Here is a 17,649-nt window from a genome sequence, read left to right as displayed (position 1 = left end):
TTTGAATAGATGCTATACTCTCATAAAAGTGTGGATGAGCCCTGATTATCCAACTCAATCATTTTCCTGCCTGACACAGTTTGATACATGTCGGGCATATGCAGTAAACTGACAGATGAATGCAAAGAAATAAAATGCGAGGCAGGATCAAGGTCCATGTGAAGTTTCCACGGGAGTGAACCACATTATGACTTTATGTGATTGAATTGTGGTCTATGGATCCCTCAAGATGGGGGATTTTGTCTGTGTGTGCTTGTGTATGCTAATGCAATAGTAGTGGATTTATACTGGACTGCTCACATATCATTTCTATTAGTTGTTGTGCAATGCTTCCCCAGTTTCACTGCATTATTGCCATCTGGAGGGCCACTCTTGTGCAAACTTGACACTAACACCCATCCATCCAACCCAAGCGCTTGTGGCATGAAAAGTTGCAGGATTTCGGCAGGAAGCTATGGGACATGGACCAATTGGAAATGAAGCATTATAGTATGTATGCCTGCCCCAAAACCTTAGCATGCGAAAACGGTATTGAAAGTGGGGACCCTGATATTGTCATGAGCAGAAATCATAATGAATATTCAATAAAAAAGGACAACTGTAGCAGAACTGAGGATATCAGTCCCAACAACTCCTTTCCTCTTAATTTAAAACAATTCCTGTATCCTGAAGTTATGTGAAAGATACTGCCGTGATGGGATTATGCTCTGAAAGTAAACAAGGCCTACTGGGTGACCTGGAAGTGCATTTATTTCTGCAATCTCCTCTCCTGCATCTTTCTTATATCTCTGTCCCAGCTAGCAAGCAAATGCAAACAGGGGTTGGTGATTTTTTGACCCTCTGGCCATAAGGGTTTGCCTAAGGGCTTGCAGGCTGGGCAGTGTGACGCAGTCACTGGAGCCTTAAAGGGTGGGAGTCTCCCAGTCCCTGCGTGGGAAAAGGCCTCTGGTTCCTGCAAAGAAGAAGGCTCAACAATGACCTTGCGGAGCCAGGCTGACCAAGAATGGGCAATCTGTAAAGGGAAAGGAAAGGGATTAAAAGCAAGGCAAAAGGTGTTGAAGTCTACACTGGCATAGGCATAAAGTGAAGGTCTAAGTAGTGAAAATCAGCTGGGAAAATTGCATGCAGAAAACTCTGCTCTATCCCAACTGCTTGGATTCACATAAGCAAGAGTTGTGTGGATCCAAGAACAGTTTAACTGCATCATGTGATTTTCTTTAGCAACCAGCAACTTGGTCTGCCATTAGTATGCTACTGTATAATCCAATTTCAGTAGCTTTGGTTCAGGATCTGCATATGTCATGTATGCTCTAAGTATTGTTGCACACCATCCCAATCTCCGAACAGCACAAGATCCCAGGGGTTCCAGTTTGTGTTTTCTTTGGAAATGACACAGAGCAGAGACTGTGGTGACTTTATGATATATGGTTTATTTACACATATATACAGCATGAGCTTACAATGGAGGGGTTCTCAGCATCAACACCCCAAGAGGGTCTTCATAGAATTGTAAAGTTGGAAGGGACCCTGAGGGTCATCTAGTCCAACCCCCTGCAATGCAGGGATCTCAACTAGATCATACACGACAGATAGCCATCTGACCACTGCTTAAAAACCCACAAAGAAGGAGAGTCCACTGCCTCTCTTGAGAGTCTGTTCCACTGTTAAACAGCTTCTACCACCAGTAATTACGTTCTTCCTGTTGAGACGTTGGTGGACCAGTGCGGTCTGGTGTGAGGATAGAAATGCAACGTGTTCCCCTGCTAATTCCTTCTCTTTTAGTAACTCCTAAGAGTAAACGACTTCCTTTTAGGCTTTACTTCCTTCCTGCTTCTACTCAGTCAGTATCAGTATGAGCTAATACTGTGGTTCCCAATGTGGGGCACACGTCCCACAGGGGGACAATTTGATTTTTAAGAGGGGCAATTCGAGAATGAGTTATTAACAGTTAATGGCCTCTACGTGAATAGGAGTTCACTTTTTGAATAATAAGAATTATATGTCAAAGGGCGGGGGGGGGCATCAGGATTTTAGAGATGCTTAGGTGGGGCATGGCCAAAAAAGGTTGGGAACCACTGAGCTAATGTATGCTAGTGTCAGCTTCTTGGCTCCAACTCAGTCGCATGTAAAACCTGTGCTCAGAATGGCTTTTTTGCCATGGACAATAAACCTTACTTTTTCTTCATCTCTTCAAGTAGCAGTCTCACCAGACTATTACCTTTTGCACAGTGCTGCGATACATTTATCAAACTCCAAGAGGGGGAGTTTCGCTCCCCTTACCCACACATTTCCATGGCTCTTTAAAGTGGCCCCCAAGGCGTCTTTCGCACTCGCATCTGGAGATGCCAGGAATCCACTCGGCCGCATGCAAAGTGTGTGCATTCCCAGTATGCACTCTTCCCATATGTTCTGTTTGGCCCCAATATGCCAGTTGCACCACAAGTTAATGCAAATGTATATTTTTTGCCAAGATAGGTTTTACATTTGCAGAGCAGGCAGATTATTCAAGCTGGCGTAAGCTGTGTGCTTGTGAAAATCCATCAAACGCTTCCCATGCCTCTCTCCGTCATATAAAAAGTCTCACCCAAAGGTTACCGAGGCCATCACAACAGAAGTAACTTAGCTGACACTTGGAGGAGCTTGCTGTTATGCTGCCATATGTGCCCTCCTCCTCCCACCAAATCCCAAGTGCCTGTAATATTATTTCATTGAAAGACCTTGTTGCCAGCCCCTTTGTGCCCTTTAACCTGTTCAGGGGCGGGGGATGAGCTTGGGAAAATCTCTGCTCACAAGCATGATGCCTGACGCAGTGTGTGGGAAAACAGAGCTTATTTATTTACCGTGGTAACTGCCCACAGACGTAAAAGGTTGCCTTGGCCAAAAAGAGGGCAATTAGTTACCCCTTTTTCAAAAGGCAGTCTAAAGCGGCAAACCAAACTGGGAAAAGACCCACTGAATTCCATAGAAATTATTTCTGAGTAGACATGGTTAGGATTGTACTATATTGATAGGGCCTGAGTGCATGACCATGACCTGTATGCTTCTGCACACTCCATAGCATTTGCCACCTGAAGCAGCTGCCTCACTCCACCAATGATAGGGCCATCACTGCTCCAAAGCACTTCTAAGAATTTTTTTTGAGGCAGAAATGCTGGGCCAGGCCCATATTTATTTATTTCACTTATATCCCACCCACCATAGGACTCAAGGTAGCATACACAGGGCACTGATCTGACTCAGACGTTCTCAACTTTAGCAAGGGGCAAAGTGGCTTCATCAGCTACCTCTGTATCATCGAGTAAGAGAGGAAAGCAAGAGATCTATGCAGTTATCTAGCTTCCCCCCTGCTTAATACTGCTCATAATACTCCCTACCACCACCACAAAAATAGATACTCCATATTCTGTGAAATAGTAAAGGTAAAGGGACCCCTGACCATTAGGTCCAGTCGTGGCCGACTCTGGGGTTCCAGTGCTCATCTCGCTTTATTGGCCAAGGGAGCCGGCGTACAGCTTCCGGGTCATGTGGCCAGCATGACTAAGCCACTTCTGGCGAATCAGAACAGCGCATGGAAACACGGTTTACCTTCCCGCCAGAGCAGTACCTATTTATCTACTTGCACTTTGATGTGCTTTCAAACTGCTAGGTTGGCAGGAGCAGGGACCGAGCAACGAGAGCTCACCCTGTCGTGGGGATTCGAACTGCCAACCTTATGATTGGCAAGTACTAGGCTTTGTGGTTTAACCCACTGCGCCACCCGCGTCCCTCTGAAAAATAGTACAGGCCTGTTAATTTCAATTTTCACGATTGCTTTAGTAATTGCAAGTGTTCACTGGAGTCCACGTGCTAAGGATCAGGAACATAAAATATTTTCTAAGAAATGCTATTAAATAAAAAGTGCAAGACTGACCTACTTAGGGGTATGTTTAAATTTGTTCCACAATAATAAGCGGGATCTTGATTTCCTCACTGAGCTACGTACTCTGAGCTAATCATGGAAGAGAGTGAGTCTTCATACGCATGCCTTCATGGGCTCTGGCCAAGCTGCCCTTTGCCAGGAAGTGAGGTCAAGCTTAGCATCCCAAAGGCACTCCCCCCCCATCAGCAAAATTTATTACTCCTTCCCTACCAATCAGTACTGAGCAGAAACTCAAGTTCAGCACAGCAACTTTTTCTATAAAAGCCCAATGGACATGGGTTCTCTTTGTATACAACACCAGAGTGAAGGTTCTGCTATCCAAAGCCGCAGTAGGATGCCGTGGTCCTGGGTCTTTGTAGTGGTTTGCTGCTTCTTGTGCTTTTCCGGTGATGCCTTCCAAAGGTAATGTGCCTTCTCTTTTCAAGTCAAGTCAAGGCCTAGTCTTGGGAGAACTGCCTGCTTCCCAGCGCACGATGAATGCGTAGGCTAAGTACCTGATGCAGCAGGGTCAAGGACAAATCAGAATTCCCTGATGAGGTGTATGTAGCTACTGTGCTGGGACTGATGTTAGCATTCACATGTTTTTCCTCCAGCCCATTTTGTATTATATGTGACTGGTGGCAGGTGGGAAGTTGTACTTACGTAGGAGAGAATAGACCACCATGGTGTACTTCAAATTGGGGGAAGGTAGAATTGAAGAAGTTGAAGGCATGGGTGAAGATATAATAAGAAACGAGTCAAAAGGCAGAGTTGGGGAGCAAGAGTATGGATAAAGCCTGTTAAGGCTGTGTAAACACTATATACCTTGTTTTTCGCTTTATAAGACGCACCAGACCACAAGATGCACCTAGTTTTTGGAGGAGAAAAACAAGAAAAAATTATTCTCAGAAGCCAGAACAGCAAGAGGGATCGCTGCGCAGTGAAAGCAGCAATCCCTCTTGCTGTTCTGGCTTCTGGGATAGCTGCACAGCCTGCATTCGCTCCATAAGATGCACACACATTTCCCCTTACTTTTTAGGAGGGAAAAAGTGAGTCTTATAGAGGAAAAAATACGGTACCTTTAAAGTACAGTGCTACCTCGGGTTAAGAACTTAATTCGTTCTGGAGGTCCGTTCTTAACCTAAAACTGTTCTTAACCTGAGGTAGCACTTTAGCTAATGGGGCCTCCTGCTACCGCCGCACGATTTCTGTTCTCATCCTGAAGCAAAGTTCTTAACCCAAGGTACTATTCTGGGTTAGCAGAGTCTGTAACCTGAAGCGTCTGTAACTTGAAGCATCTCTAACCTGAGGTACCACTGTACATTTGAAGCCCTTTCTTTCCCTCAAAGAATTCTGGGCACTTGTTAAGGGTTGCTGGGAATTGTAACTCTTTGAGGTATAAACTCCTTTAACTCCTTTAATCCCAATACTATGGAAACGCCCTTTGATTTGATGAATGGGTTCTATGTAAAAGGAATAAAAAAAGTGGACACAGAAATAGTAAGATCTGGTAACAAACTGTCTGGTGGAAAGGTTGGTGAAAACAAAGTCTAGACTGTGGTGAGGGGACAGATTGTATGGTGATGTTTTTACCAGAGAAGATCAAGAAAGAACTAGAGGGTGGAGGGAGTACAACTTTGGACATACAGATTGGCATAAATCACCTCAGCAGAGAAGTGAACAGCTGAATTTGGGAGAGAAGCCTGCAATAAGCACATCCTTTCCTTTAAGCTGCTACTTAAAATTCAGTGCTGCATATTGAGAGATGTCTCAGTTCCACTGAGAAATCAAGGCAGGTCTCCAGAAAATTGTGATTAGGCTTTGTTGCCTAATGTGGACTAAATTTAAACAAGCGTCAGCAAAGCTGTTTTGGAGGGGTGGAAGGTAGAGGAACACAGGGGTTTTTTCCTACTTTTGAGATTGAAACTGTGACCTTTCAAATGCAAAGCATGTTCTCTACCCCTGAGCTATGCCATTTCCCCCCTAATCAATGAAAGGGTCTCATAAGAGGAACAACTGCTTTTTCCTCCCCATTTCTGGAAAGGTGCTAATAATGACATATCCTAGGTCCCTGCTTCTACATAACAATACACTTTCCCAATAGCTATGCCACAGCAGCACTGCGGAAATTTAAATCTGGATGGCAGCCCCAAAATCAAGGCGGACCATTGAAGTAAATCGCTGCAGGTGAAGGAATCCTAGAAACCCTTATAAAGATAAAGCGAAACATTGATGTCTGTCCTCAGTGTGGCAACCTGAAACAGAAGCATATTCTTTGTGGCTATTGTTATGCAAAGGTTAAACGGGAGACAATTGCCATAAGGAAAGAAATATGGGCACAGGAGGGAGGACCACATAAGGCTCCACCTATAGAGACTGTTGTACTGTATGAGGGAGAGAAAGCTAGAGATGAAGATGAAGGCAAGCGGATCATAGAAAGAACAAGGAAGCGCCCATCTTTGTTCACACAGGACTGATTATGTCACACAGTGGAATCTTTGGTCACAAAATCCTTGCTCTCGCAGAGTAAAAATAGCTGAAAAAATGCTACTGATAACACTTATCCCCAGAAAGGGTAAATTTAAATTGTATTTTTTAATTTGCCATTGTAGTACAGCATCACTGCTGTACTTTAAATGTTAACAAAGAAGATTCTAAGGGAAGAAGCAAATGCATTTGGTTATTGTACTTTTGGAAATTACCTGGATGACTAATTTAGCTACTGTAAACTTAGCTGATTTTGTCATTGTATTAAAGTTGGTTAAGCAAAGTCAATCATTTGCAGGGGCAGATTCTTACGGCATCTATTTGGTCATATTACACTGTACTGTGTATTTGGGGGGGGGGGGAACCATGGATTTAAACTGCATTTGTAAATGAAATGAAGCATATTCAGCAATCTGCCAAGTCTGGTTAACCATTGTAGACAGTAGTGGGATTGTGAGAGAGGGTGCCACAAAGCAGGTATGGGAGTCACTGTGATATAAAAGGAAGGAGTGGTTGGTCCTCAGGAACAGAAAAACAAGTTGTAGAGCAACAAATGCAAATAGTGATGGGGGAAGCATTGTGTAGGTGGGTGGCAATAAAGAATTATGCTTATGTAACAAACATGAAGCATCCTTCCCTTAATATTGGAAAAAAAATAATTTTAAAAACATCCAAAATGTAAGGACCACAAATTTATGCAGGTTTGAAGCTGTGGACAACAATATGCAAGACTGAAGAACATGCTTCAAAAACTGCTAAATGACTTTTAAATAAAATCGTGTGATTCTATTCTATAAACATAGATTAAAACTAGAGGAAAATTACTTGCTGACAGTCCATTGCAAGCATTTACTGCCATCTAGAGCAAGTGAGAGGTATCTTCCAAGCCAAGGCAGCTGTCATCTGTGAATCAAGGCTGCTTCCCCCTTGCAGCAAAGTCTGGAAGTGGCCTCAAACAAACTGTATTTCCTCACCAGCATGACTTTATTTCTTGCAGCAGTTTATTCAGCTCATTGTGAGGTGGAAGTAGGAGAGGCATTCTGGGTATCCCAGAGAAAACACAACAGCATTAGAAGAGCCCTGCTGGTTCAAACTAAAGATCCTTCTAATCCAACATTGCATTCTCACCCAAATTTTATAATTCCTTTCTTAACACCTTTCAGGATTCCACTTAAGAAAATGCCCTCAATCAGGGAGACCCTGCAGAAGATGGGGATGGAAGTGTCTGATGGCTTCCCTTCCATGGAGCACAGTCTATACCATCTTGGCGAAGCGCTTCATAATGTGACAGCACCTACCACCCTCACAAACTACAGAGATGTGAGTGTTTGATGTTGCCCCATGAGCAAGCGAGTCAGCAGATCAGGAGAGCCCAAGCATCTTTGTAGAGATATTTATGGAGCTTGCTGTGATGGAGGGCCCTTCCACCTGTCCTTTTGAACCATGCATCCATGATGATTTGTGCTCATGATGGCAACAGGGTGGTTTTGCACGATCCTGCATTCCTCACTGCGTACACCTGCAAAGGTGGGGTTTTGGGGTGTGTGTGGATGCACTGCTTCATCTCCCATCAGTGCAGGTCCTGTAACTTCCTGCAAAAATGCTGTAATTTTTATAGTACAAATCTTTCAGGATTGTTCGTTTGTTGCACTTTTGTGGCGCTGTAAAACAACACTGCTTACAGATTTGTTATTAGATACTGAGCAGCTTTTAAATGTTATAAATAAATAAAATGAGAGTGTTCCCCTCCAGATGCTATAATAGGATTTGGAACACATCACAAAACAACTTATAAAGCAGAATAATGTGTAGTTGGTGCAGCATCAGTCTACCACTCATGCATTATTATAGTATCAATGATATGTTGCCAAATGCAGTCTGGAGGGGCACTAAGATTTAGGAATCAGCAGCACCCACTATTTATTTGTATTGCAACATGTCTTTCAGACGCAATATTTTGGTGAAATCAGCATTGGCACGCCAGCCCAGATCTTCAAAGTCATTTTTGACACAGGGTCGGCCAACCTTTGGGTGCCATCTCACCAGTGCTCCCCACTGTACAGCGCCTGTGGTAAGTGATAGCGAGTACCATGCATACTCAGGGAAACACATGCCAACAATATAGTATGGAAATGCCTGGATTCATAGTTTTTTTTCAATTCGAATGCATGGTAATTAAAACATTTGTTCATCGTGGAGTATGATCTGTTTCTGGTGCACCACTTAATATAACCTTAGTGTCTTTCTTTCCTATTAGCTTCCCACGCCCGCTACGACTCCTCCAAATCAAGTACATACAGGCCAAATGGAACTCAAATTGCAATCCAATATGGGAAAGGACACGTCAAGGGTTTCCTTAGCCAGGACATTGTGACAGTAAGTACTACAAGGGGGTAGAAGGCTCCTTTCTTTCCACTCATATGCCTTCTTGCTTCTGAAGGAGGGGAACTGGCGCAAAGCTTTCCCCTATCCTGGCAGACACAAGGCCATTCACAGGCCTGGATTCTTCTATACCAAATCACTGGTTGAAGGCTACGACCTCTTGCACTCAATCAAGGAGAATCCCCATAGTCTGGACCAGCCTTCCCCAGGTTGATGCCCTTCAGATGTTTTGGGCTACAACTCCCATCAGCCCCAGCCAGCAAGGACAATGATCAGGAATGATGGGGATTGTGGTCTGAAACATCTGGCAGGGGGAACCAGATTGGGAAAGGCTAGACCAGACTGCCATGTGTCACTTCAACCACTAGATCAGGGATAGGGGACCTGCAGCTGACCTGCCAGGTGTTGTTGTACTGTCACTCCCATCATCCCTGACCAGGAGCCTTGCTGGCTGCAGCAGATGGGAAGCAGAGTTCAACAATATATTGAAAGATTTGGCATTCAGCACTGTCACACTCTCCAAGTTATCTGAATGATGAGAAACTCCAGGGGCACAGTTCATTATAATTTGGAAGGAAGTCACAGGAGGCTGGTGAAGTTTTGCAAAATTTATCTTTATTTACAAATATGCAGGTTGAACATTGGGGAAGAAAAACCCATGCCTGCTTTGCTCCTTAGCAAAGGTAACCTTTCTTTTCCTTGTTTCTTCTATCCAGGTTGCTGGCATTCCTGTTTTCCAGGTGTTTGCAGAAGCCACAGCGCTCACTAACAAACCTTTCAACTATGCCCAGTTTGACGGAGTGCTTGGTATGGGGTATCCCAGCCAAGCCATTGATGGTGTTACCCCAGTGTTTGACAAGATCATGTCTGAACAGATTCTGACGTCAGAAGTGTTCTCTGTCTACTACAGCAGGTGATGGTTGTTTGGAAGCGCCTACATGCCAGATAACTGGGAGTATAGGTGGTCTGGACAAATCCTTCATAAGGAACCAAAAACTCATTATCTAGTTCAGGCCATCCCCAACCTTCGGCCCTCCAGATGTTTTGGACTACAATTCCCATCATCCCTGACCACTGGTCCTGTTAGCCAGGGATCATGGGAGCTGTAGGCCAAAACATCTGGAGGGCCGCAGGTTGGGATGCCTGATCTAGTTGAAGCATGTTTTCAGTGGTAGAGTACATGCTGCTTTCCAGGTTCAATTCCTAGCACCTCCCATGTTCAATCAGGGGCATAAGAAGGCCCTATCTCCATTTCTTTGTGGCAGAGGTTGTGGCCTGAGGAGTCCTGAGGGTCACACAGAGAGGCTACTGGGCCTTGATGTACAAACGCTGGGGTTGCTCTTCTTTGCCTGGAAAGCTTAGTTTCCATTCACGCAGAGTTCGACATTGGCCCATCACTGCACCACTTTGAGTATCACTCTCCCCCTGCCTCATTCTCATGCACAAGAACGCTCTCCTCACATTAGTACCTATGCATTTTTTTTGCTCCTGCCAACAAGAATCTAACCAACAGAACCTGAGGTGTATCATGCCAAGTGTATCAGGTACAAGAGTGGGCAGGAAGGAGAAAGTGACTGCTTGTGATTTTTGTCCTAGGAATTCTGCACTGAACACTGGGGGAGAAATCATCCTGGGAGGCAGTGATCCATCTTACTACACGGGGGACTTCCACTATCTCAGCATCAGCCGGGAAGGCTATTGGCACATTGATCTTAAAGGGTGAGGGATACTGCTTTTTACTGCTCCAAGTAATTCACAAACCCTTCTAAGCTCCATCGCCGTGTGACAATCCAATAAACACTCCATTTATCAAACTTGGGTTCCTTTTTAAAAACAACAACAACCCTTATTGAGCTTTAAAATTGTACAAAACATTTCCCCCCAAAATATCCTTTCAAAATGATAACAAGGACTTTAAAAGCATTAAGGAAGAGAAGGGAAAGGGTATGTCGAGGCATTTTCATACGCCAGTTTATCCTTTCCTTAAATCAATATATGATGCAGCTGTAAAATCTACATTGCCTGGAATGTATAATTTTATTTATTTGTCCTTTAATGTATTCAGTGCTACATTCACACATTCATGGCCATAATATCACAAAAAAATAGTCAAATAAACTTTCGCAAGTGTGCTTGGTCTCTAGGGCTGGGGAACCCATTGCCCTCTAGATATTGCTAGACTACAACTCCCATCATCACTGGTCTTTGGCCATGCTGGCTGATGGGTGTTGGTAGTCCAACAACATCTGCAGCGCCATAGATAACTCCATATATTAGCACATACATCCTATAGGTTACTTATCTTCTCTAGGTGTCAGAATGGCTGCTTCACTGCAAGGGCGAGGGTGGGTAGGGCATAAGGGTTTGTCTGAAACATGAAAGGCTGTTTTGCTTTCTCCACAGGGTTTCTGTCGGGGGCGAGCTGCTGTTCTGTCACGAAGGCTGCACAGCATCTGTAGATACTGGGACTTCCTATATCACGGGTCCAGCTAGTTCAGTGTCTATTCTGATGAAAGCCATAGGAGCTACTTTGTTTGAAGAGAAAGATGTAAGCAAACTGAAAGCTCTCCTCCGAAAGCTTATCCTCTCTTGCAGTGGGTAGACAAAGAAATGACAGGTCAAAAAAGGAAAAACAGCAGTGGAACCCGAAGCCTGATTGCTTTTTCATGCATACAAACACTCCCTTGGTCCCCTTGAATGCTGTTTTGTTTTGTTTTTGTTTTGTTTTGTTAAAAAGTGAAGTGCTGGGTCTCATATATTAGTAAAAGTGCTATGCGTGCCAGCACAAAATGGCTGCCATAAGTAGCAAAAGAAGACATGACAGTACTCTATGCCTGAGACTCCCATTACAGGTGCAACTGTCAAGTCTGAAACTAGGAACCTTAGCACTGCCCCTTCTCCTTGTAAGTAATTTGCTGGTCTTCTCAAAAGGTGAAGAGTATAGACAGTATGGATTTGGAGGTTGCTTTTGCTTACATGAAACCTAGATTGAAATCTAGGCATGAGGGAGATACTCCGATGGATATTAGATGGGCTTGGTCTTCAACTCTTGCCTGAAGTACTTTGCCCCACAGTCTTGAGTACAGGACCTAAAAGTTTCATTTTCCTATTAACTCCTTTCTCCTCTCACAGTATATCATTGAATGCAAGAAAATTCATTTGCTGCCTGATATCTCCTTCCATTTTGGAGAGAGAGCCTACATACTCAGTGGCTCCGCCTACGTCCTCCAGGTAAGATGCTGGGCAAGATTTGCAATAAACAGGAAAGGTGGAGGGCAGCTAGGAATTAGAGGAGTTGGGGTAGAAAAAAATTCCAGGGGATATTTTTTGAGGTCTGATAGTTTGAGCAATGGTGCAGCACTAATAGGCACAGTGGAAAACAGGAGTGCCTGGGGTGCTCTGGTCCATGGGGTCACGAAGAGTCGGACACAACTCTTTTGTGTTTTGAGACTACCATTCCCATCACCACTGACCACTGGTCCTGCTATCTAGGGATCATGGGAGTTGTAGGCCAAAAACATCTGGAGGGCCAAGGTTGAGGAAGCCTGATCTAAGGCAATAAAACTGTCTCACTGACTCACTTCCCTGCTTGGTTGTGCCATTCTCTCTGCAGCATTCTGAATATGGCCAAGAGTTCTGCACCGTGGCGTTCTCAGGTTTTGATATTCCTCCTCCACTGGGCCCTCTCTGGATTCTGGGTGCTAGTTTCATCGGAGAGTACTACACTGAATTTGACCGGCAGAACAACCGAATTGGCTTTGCCACATCCCTCTGACACGGAAGAGTCCTGTTTCAGAGATTACTAACTTTTGAGAAGAAACTGCATAAACTGTGAAAGAGAACAGCTTAATAATATATTGTTTTCAATAGCAAAAAGAGCTTGTGTCAATATGTATGCAAAGCCCTCCAATTATTCTGCTGCATTGCTAAAAGCTATAAAACAGTAACATCAAGAATAACATAATCCCTGGATTTCAATGTCCTCTTCCTATATTGTCCACTGAAGTCAGATAGCTGAAAGTTCTGCTTCCCATCTTAAAACTAGGATAGTTGAAATCTTTCCACCTTAAATTATAACCTGTAGACTTCCCTTTCCTGCTTAGAGGAAGTGACTGGGAAGTGTCCGTCTTCTGTGGTTACTTATTTCCCTTCACTTTTGTGGTTACTGACATCCATACAAAAAGCCGTCCTTGTTGTGAGAGGGACATTGCATACTTGGCAAAGTCCTACTTGTTTTCAAGTGAAATATGATCAGGCTAGATATGGAAATGATAGCCAATGAACAAAGGTGAGGAAAAACACAGTGTAAGAGAAAAAGAAGGTCCCATGCAACACATCTGAACAATCCTGAAGCAGGGTTCATCTGGCAGTCTGGGTTTCTCCCAAAGAATCTTGGGAATTACAGTCTTGTGGAGCTCCTGACACTGAATGGGAAACATGACAGGATAGAACTGCCCTGGTTTAAGAAGTATAGTACAAAATCCTTATATGACACTCCCATTTGGATGTGGTAATTTTTTGCATTAACATTGCGTGTCTGTAAGTGATTGCATGAGGCAAATTGAAGAACAGAATCTTCCATTTCATTTCACTCACTTAGTATATCTATATCCTGCCTTTCTTCTGTCATGGAATTCAAGAAGACATATATGGCATTTCCAGGCATTTCCCACCCAGATACTTGCTAGACTCTCTACACCAGGGGTTGTCAACCTGGTCCCTATCGCCCACTAGTGGGCGTTTCAGGATTCTAGGTGGGCAGTAGGGGGTTCTACAGCACAAGTGGAATCCTCCTTCCTTTGAGCACTGGTGGGAAGGAAGGAAATTTGTATTAGTGGGCAGAAGGTATAAAAAGGTTGACTACCCCTGCTCTACACTGACCTAACCTGCTTACCATCAGCCCTCAGACCATTCCGTGGGTTAGAAATCAAGCTAACGTTCTAATTTTGTCCATGGCCTAACCGTTGAAGGTATTGACTTAGGATGTCGTCAACTTCTTGAAGTCAATAGCAAGTGCATTAAAACAACGCATAGGATAGAGAAAGTGGATATAGACAGGGACAGCCCGTCCAGTTTTGCCACCTGAGGTGAAACAGGAATTGCTATCTCCTGTCTCACAGCCCACCAGCATCCCACCCAACTACTGCCACTTCTGCACCCCGCACCCCACCCCTGCCACCACTGGAACACCCTGGCTCTCATGGAACTTGACAATAGCTTGGGCATTCCACAAAGCATTGCCACTCGACTTCTCCTCTCCGGCGCAGGGAAGCCAAGCAACAACGTGGGGTGCAGGAACACCCTAGCTCTCGCCAAACCCAGCAGGAGTCAGGGCTTTTGCATGCCATTGCTGCTCATCTGCTCCACCTCAGGGGTGAGAAAGACAAGTGCCAATGCCATGTGACAGAATGCAAACCTCTCACCAGTGAGAGGGAGGTGTTCTGGCATCAACGGCAACAGTTGGGCAAGCAGAGCACTGCCTCTTGAGCTTTCACCACCTGAAGTGAGAGCTTCACCTTGCTTCATGAGCGGGCCAGTTCTGGATATACATATGTTTTTCTCCTCTCTACAATACTAGAATTCAGGGCCATCCAATGGCACTGAACGAAGAAGAGTCAGGACAGTTGGGCAACAGAGAGTACTTCTTCACACAGCACATAGTTAAACTATGGAATTCACTTCCAGAAGAGGCAGTGGTGATCACCAACTTGGATGGCTTTAAAAGAAGATTAGAAAAATTCATGGCGGATAAGGCTATCAATGGCTAAGATGGCCATGCTCAAACTTCATAGTCAGAGACAGCATGCCTCTAAAAGGCAGTTGCTGGGAATCACGGTGGGGAGAGTGCTGTTGCTTGTGGGTTTCCCACGGGCATCTGCTCAGCCACTGTGAAAACAGATGGACCTCTGGCTTGATCCAGTAGGCTATGATGTTCTCAAAGCCACTCCCCCTCTGATCCTAGCTGTGAAATATTACAGTCACACCTTGTAGCCATTACAGCCTTATCCTCCACAAATTCCTCAAATTCTTTTCCAAAGTTGTCTAAGTTTACATTTACATTTGATTGGTAGTGAATTTCACAACACATGGGAGTGAATTTCACAACAAAACAGAACTTCTCTGCCAACACATGTTCAGTAACCTCAGTGAAGAAGAGATGACACAGTAATCTCATCCCCTTGAGGGATGAGCCAAAACCAACAAGTGGCGCAGCAGTTCCTAGCTAGCCTTCACCAACCAAGATGGAAGACGGACCTTTCACACCTCTGAGCAATGTAAGATTTAATTTGTATCCAGAATTAAATCACCAGTGAATACTTCTGCCATTGGGACTCTTCAGCTAATGCATCTGAATGACCCTTAGTTCAGCCTATTAACACCTCTGCCAATGTGGCAGGACAATTTCCTGCCTGCCCATTTTGTACAGGACAGGAATAGGGCTTTAGATGACAGCCACTAATGACCTGCAACCAGGAGGTATTAGCACTTCAGACTATAACCAACAAGGAGGACAATTATAGCCATTCTGATTAAAATAATTAGAGTCATTCTATTTCATGAGAAAATGAAAATCACTCTGTGTTGCTTCCTAGATGTTTGGGAAAGAAGCAATTCTTCCTGGTTAGAAATTGGCACATTTCAATTTGAAAAATAAACCAATCAAATGTAAATGATGATCTCCTATCAAAATACTTTAAATATTTTGCTCCCCAAAGTTTTTGGGGTTATAATATGTTAAATCCCAGATCTCACAAAGAGTGGGTGTTCACTTATAACAGTTACCAAGGCTGCTGTCTTAGCTCTACTGATCTGGGAGCAAGTTTCACTGAATTCAGTAGGACTGACTTCCGAGTAGACGTGGTTCGGATTGTGTTTTAAGTGCTCTACAGTGATTACAGAAGTTAATCCCCTGCTCACAGCCTCACAATTTAATAAACACAATACAAAATTGGAAAGGAATGAGGAGGGTAGAGGTGAGCATGCAAATTCAGGTACCAGTTCTTGAAAGTTACATAATCTCCGCAGTGTCATCTGATCCAGACAGCCAGCAGCACAACCAAGAAGTCCTTAGTCCTTTGCGCTATAGTTTAAGCTAGTTCCTTTAAGTTCTGCAGCTCTGGAACATGTAAATATCACTGCTTCAAGCTCTCTCACTCTCCAATTTCTGGGAGACCATTCTCCTAACACTTTGTTCTACCCTCACATAACCCAATCCCATGTCATTTACCTCTTGAGTTTGCCTTGTTGCATTTAGGCCCCCATTACAGCATGCAGGGTCTCTGGCACCTGCACCTCTCCTTATAATATGACAGCTACAGACCACTGCACTCCTCCATCAACAGAATTAGTCAAAGGAGCTCTTGGTTCAGGCCAGGCCTTATCTGTGTAGCCTGTATACATGTAGAGCCCTATTGCCTTTGCATGCCAACTAACAGATTTGTTTTCTATTAAGTACAAGCTGCTGATTCTCTTGCTGATTTCTCACTCTTCTGTGTGAAAAAGGTAACAGCCTCATGGTGTGTTGTGACTCCAGGAGCTTTTTAAAAAAAGAAATATGCTTTAGTGTGTGTTTGCATTTCACTTATGATCAGGAACACCTGTGCTGAGTTAAGCATGGACCTCTCCTTCAGGATTAGCATGGACTGAAGTAGCCAATGCATTGTGGGGTTTGAGAGACAGACATACACTGGATGGCCATTTCACACGCGCCCTTCAGAATGATGGTTGCTGCTACTCTTGTTGCAGATAGAGCATATCAGGGAGCACCTTTCCAATCACTGCATCTTTAGGTCAAGAAAATCTTAATTGCCTAAAGCTTTGCCTGTCATGCACCTGCCTTCAAAGGCACATAGCCACAGTCAGGAACAAAACTGGAAACCTTAATAATTGTTGAAGAAACTAATAGCTGAGCTATGGATCATGCTTTTGGCTGAAGAAACTGAGTTACGTATATTCAAGCAAAATTATTAGCTAACATCACCATCACATTTATGTTCCATAAGGTGGCTGGCATACATGGCCCCCTTGTTTTTTATCACCTCAATCTATGAGGTAGGTTAGACTGAGACTGACTGGCCCAAGTGAGTTTCAGAACTGAGTGGGGCTTTGACACTGGGTCTCACCAGTCATCTCTCAAATCCAGGGATGGGAAACCTCTAGTCTAGTCTTCCAGATGTTGCTGGATCACAACTCCCATTGTTCCTGACCACTGGCTATGCTGCCTGCAGCTGATAGAAGCTTCCCCATCCCTGCTCTAACCACTACACCACACATAATTGGGACAATTCTTTACAGGGCCAGCATCCCTGCTCACCAAAACACGCTGCCTTCAACTGATGTGTGAATAAGTACACATTAGACAGGTATAACATCCCCCTCTCCATACTATGGGGAAGCTGCTCCTGATGAATTCTTGCCTGCCATGCCCCTCTTTAGCTGCCAGATCTCTAAATATGTTTACCTGAACCTGAAATTTCAGTGGAGCTTACTTCCAAGTAAACATGCTTTGAAAATTGCAGCCTGAAAGGCCCAGAGCCTCTGCCAGGGTGGACCCTTTTCTCCCAGGGGACTTAATCACAGCAGCCTCCCCTAAGAGCCTTCCAGCACGAGACTCTTCCATGGGGAGCGGCGCGTTTACTTGATAGAGTCTCCAGCGCTGGCTGCCTGCTCGCTGCTGTCAACAGAACCTGGAGCCCCACCTGGCACCTTACCTGGCGGGATGCTGATGCTGATTGCAGCAGCATCCGCAGCAGCATCCTTGGAGGAGGCGCGCTCCTGCTCCCTTGCCCTGGCCGCAGCATCTCTCCGCGGCTCGAGCTGGCGAACGACCCCCTCCTTGTGACATCACAATCCGGGCCGCGCCGGCTGTTCCACTCCGACCC

The 17,649-nt window shown here is 44.5% G+C and overlaps 1 protein-coding gene and 1 pseudogene across 2 annotated transcripts; both read left to right on the top strand.

The window, feature by feature from the left end:
• Positions 1–3,876: 3,876 nt before the first annotated feature.
• REN (renin) lies at positions 3,877–14,918 on the top strand. The gene is made up of 9 exons (XM_083618217.1): positions 3,877–4,321; positions 7,549–7,705; positions 8,333–8,456; positions 8,643–8,761; positions 9,484–9,680; positions 10,364–10,486; positions 11,171–11,315; positions 11,900–11,998; positions 12,381–14,918. Exons 1-9 carry the CDS (start codon positions 4,188–4,190, stop codon positions 12,540–12,542), a joined length of 1,260 nt encoding a protein of 419 aa, XP_083474343.1. The 5' UTR covers positions 3,877–4,187; the 3' UTR covers positions 12,543–14,918.
• Positions 6,039–6,534, top strand: LOC310764405 (large ribosomal subunit protein bL32m-like; annotated as a pseudogene). The gene has a single exon. The product of its transcript is annotated as a large ribosomal subunit protein bL32m-like (transcript).
• Positions 14,919–17,649: the final 2,731 nt, after the last annotated feature.

Source organism: Podarcis filfolensis, assembly GCF_964270895.1.
Source record: "Podarcis filfolensis genome assembly, chromosome: 6".
In the NCBI taxonomy this organism is placed as follows: domain Eukaryota; kingdom Metazoa; phylum Chordata; class Lepidosauria; order Squamata; family Lacertidae; genus Podarcis; species Podarcis filfolensis.
Note: the sequence above shows the minus strand (reverse complement) of the source record. Positions and strands in the feature narration are given on the sequence as shown.

Excerpts from the sequence above, each read along its gene's own strand:
- REN (XM_083618217.1), top strand. The coding sequence starts at position 4,188 with ATGGACATGGGTTCTCTTTGTATACAACACCAGAGTGAAGGTTCTGCT. Across the intron at positions 4,322-7,548 it reads TCCGGTGATGCCTTCCAAAG|GATTCCACTTAAGAAAATGC; the intron begins GTAATGTGCCTT and ends AACACCTTTCAG. Across the intron at positions 9,681-10,363 it reads TTCTCTGTCTACTACAGCAG|GAATTCTGCACTGAACACTG; the intron begins GTGATGGTTGTT and ends TTTTTGTCCTAG.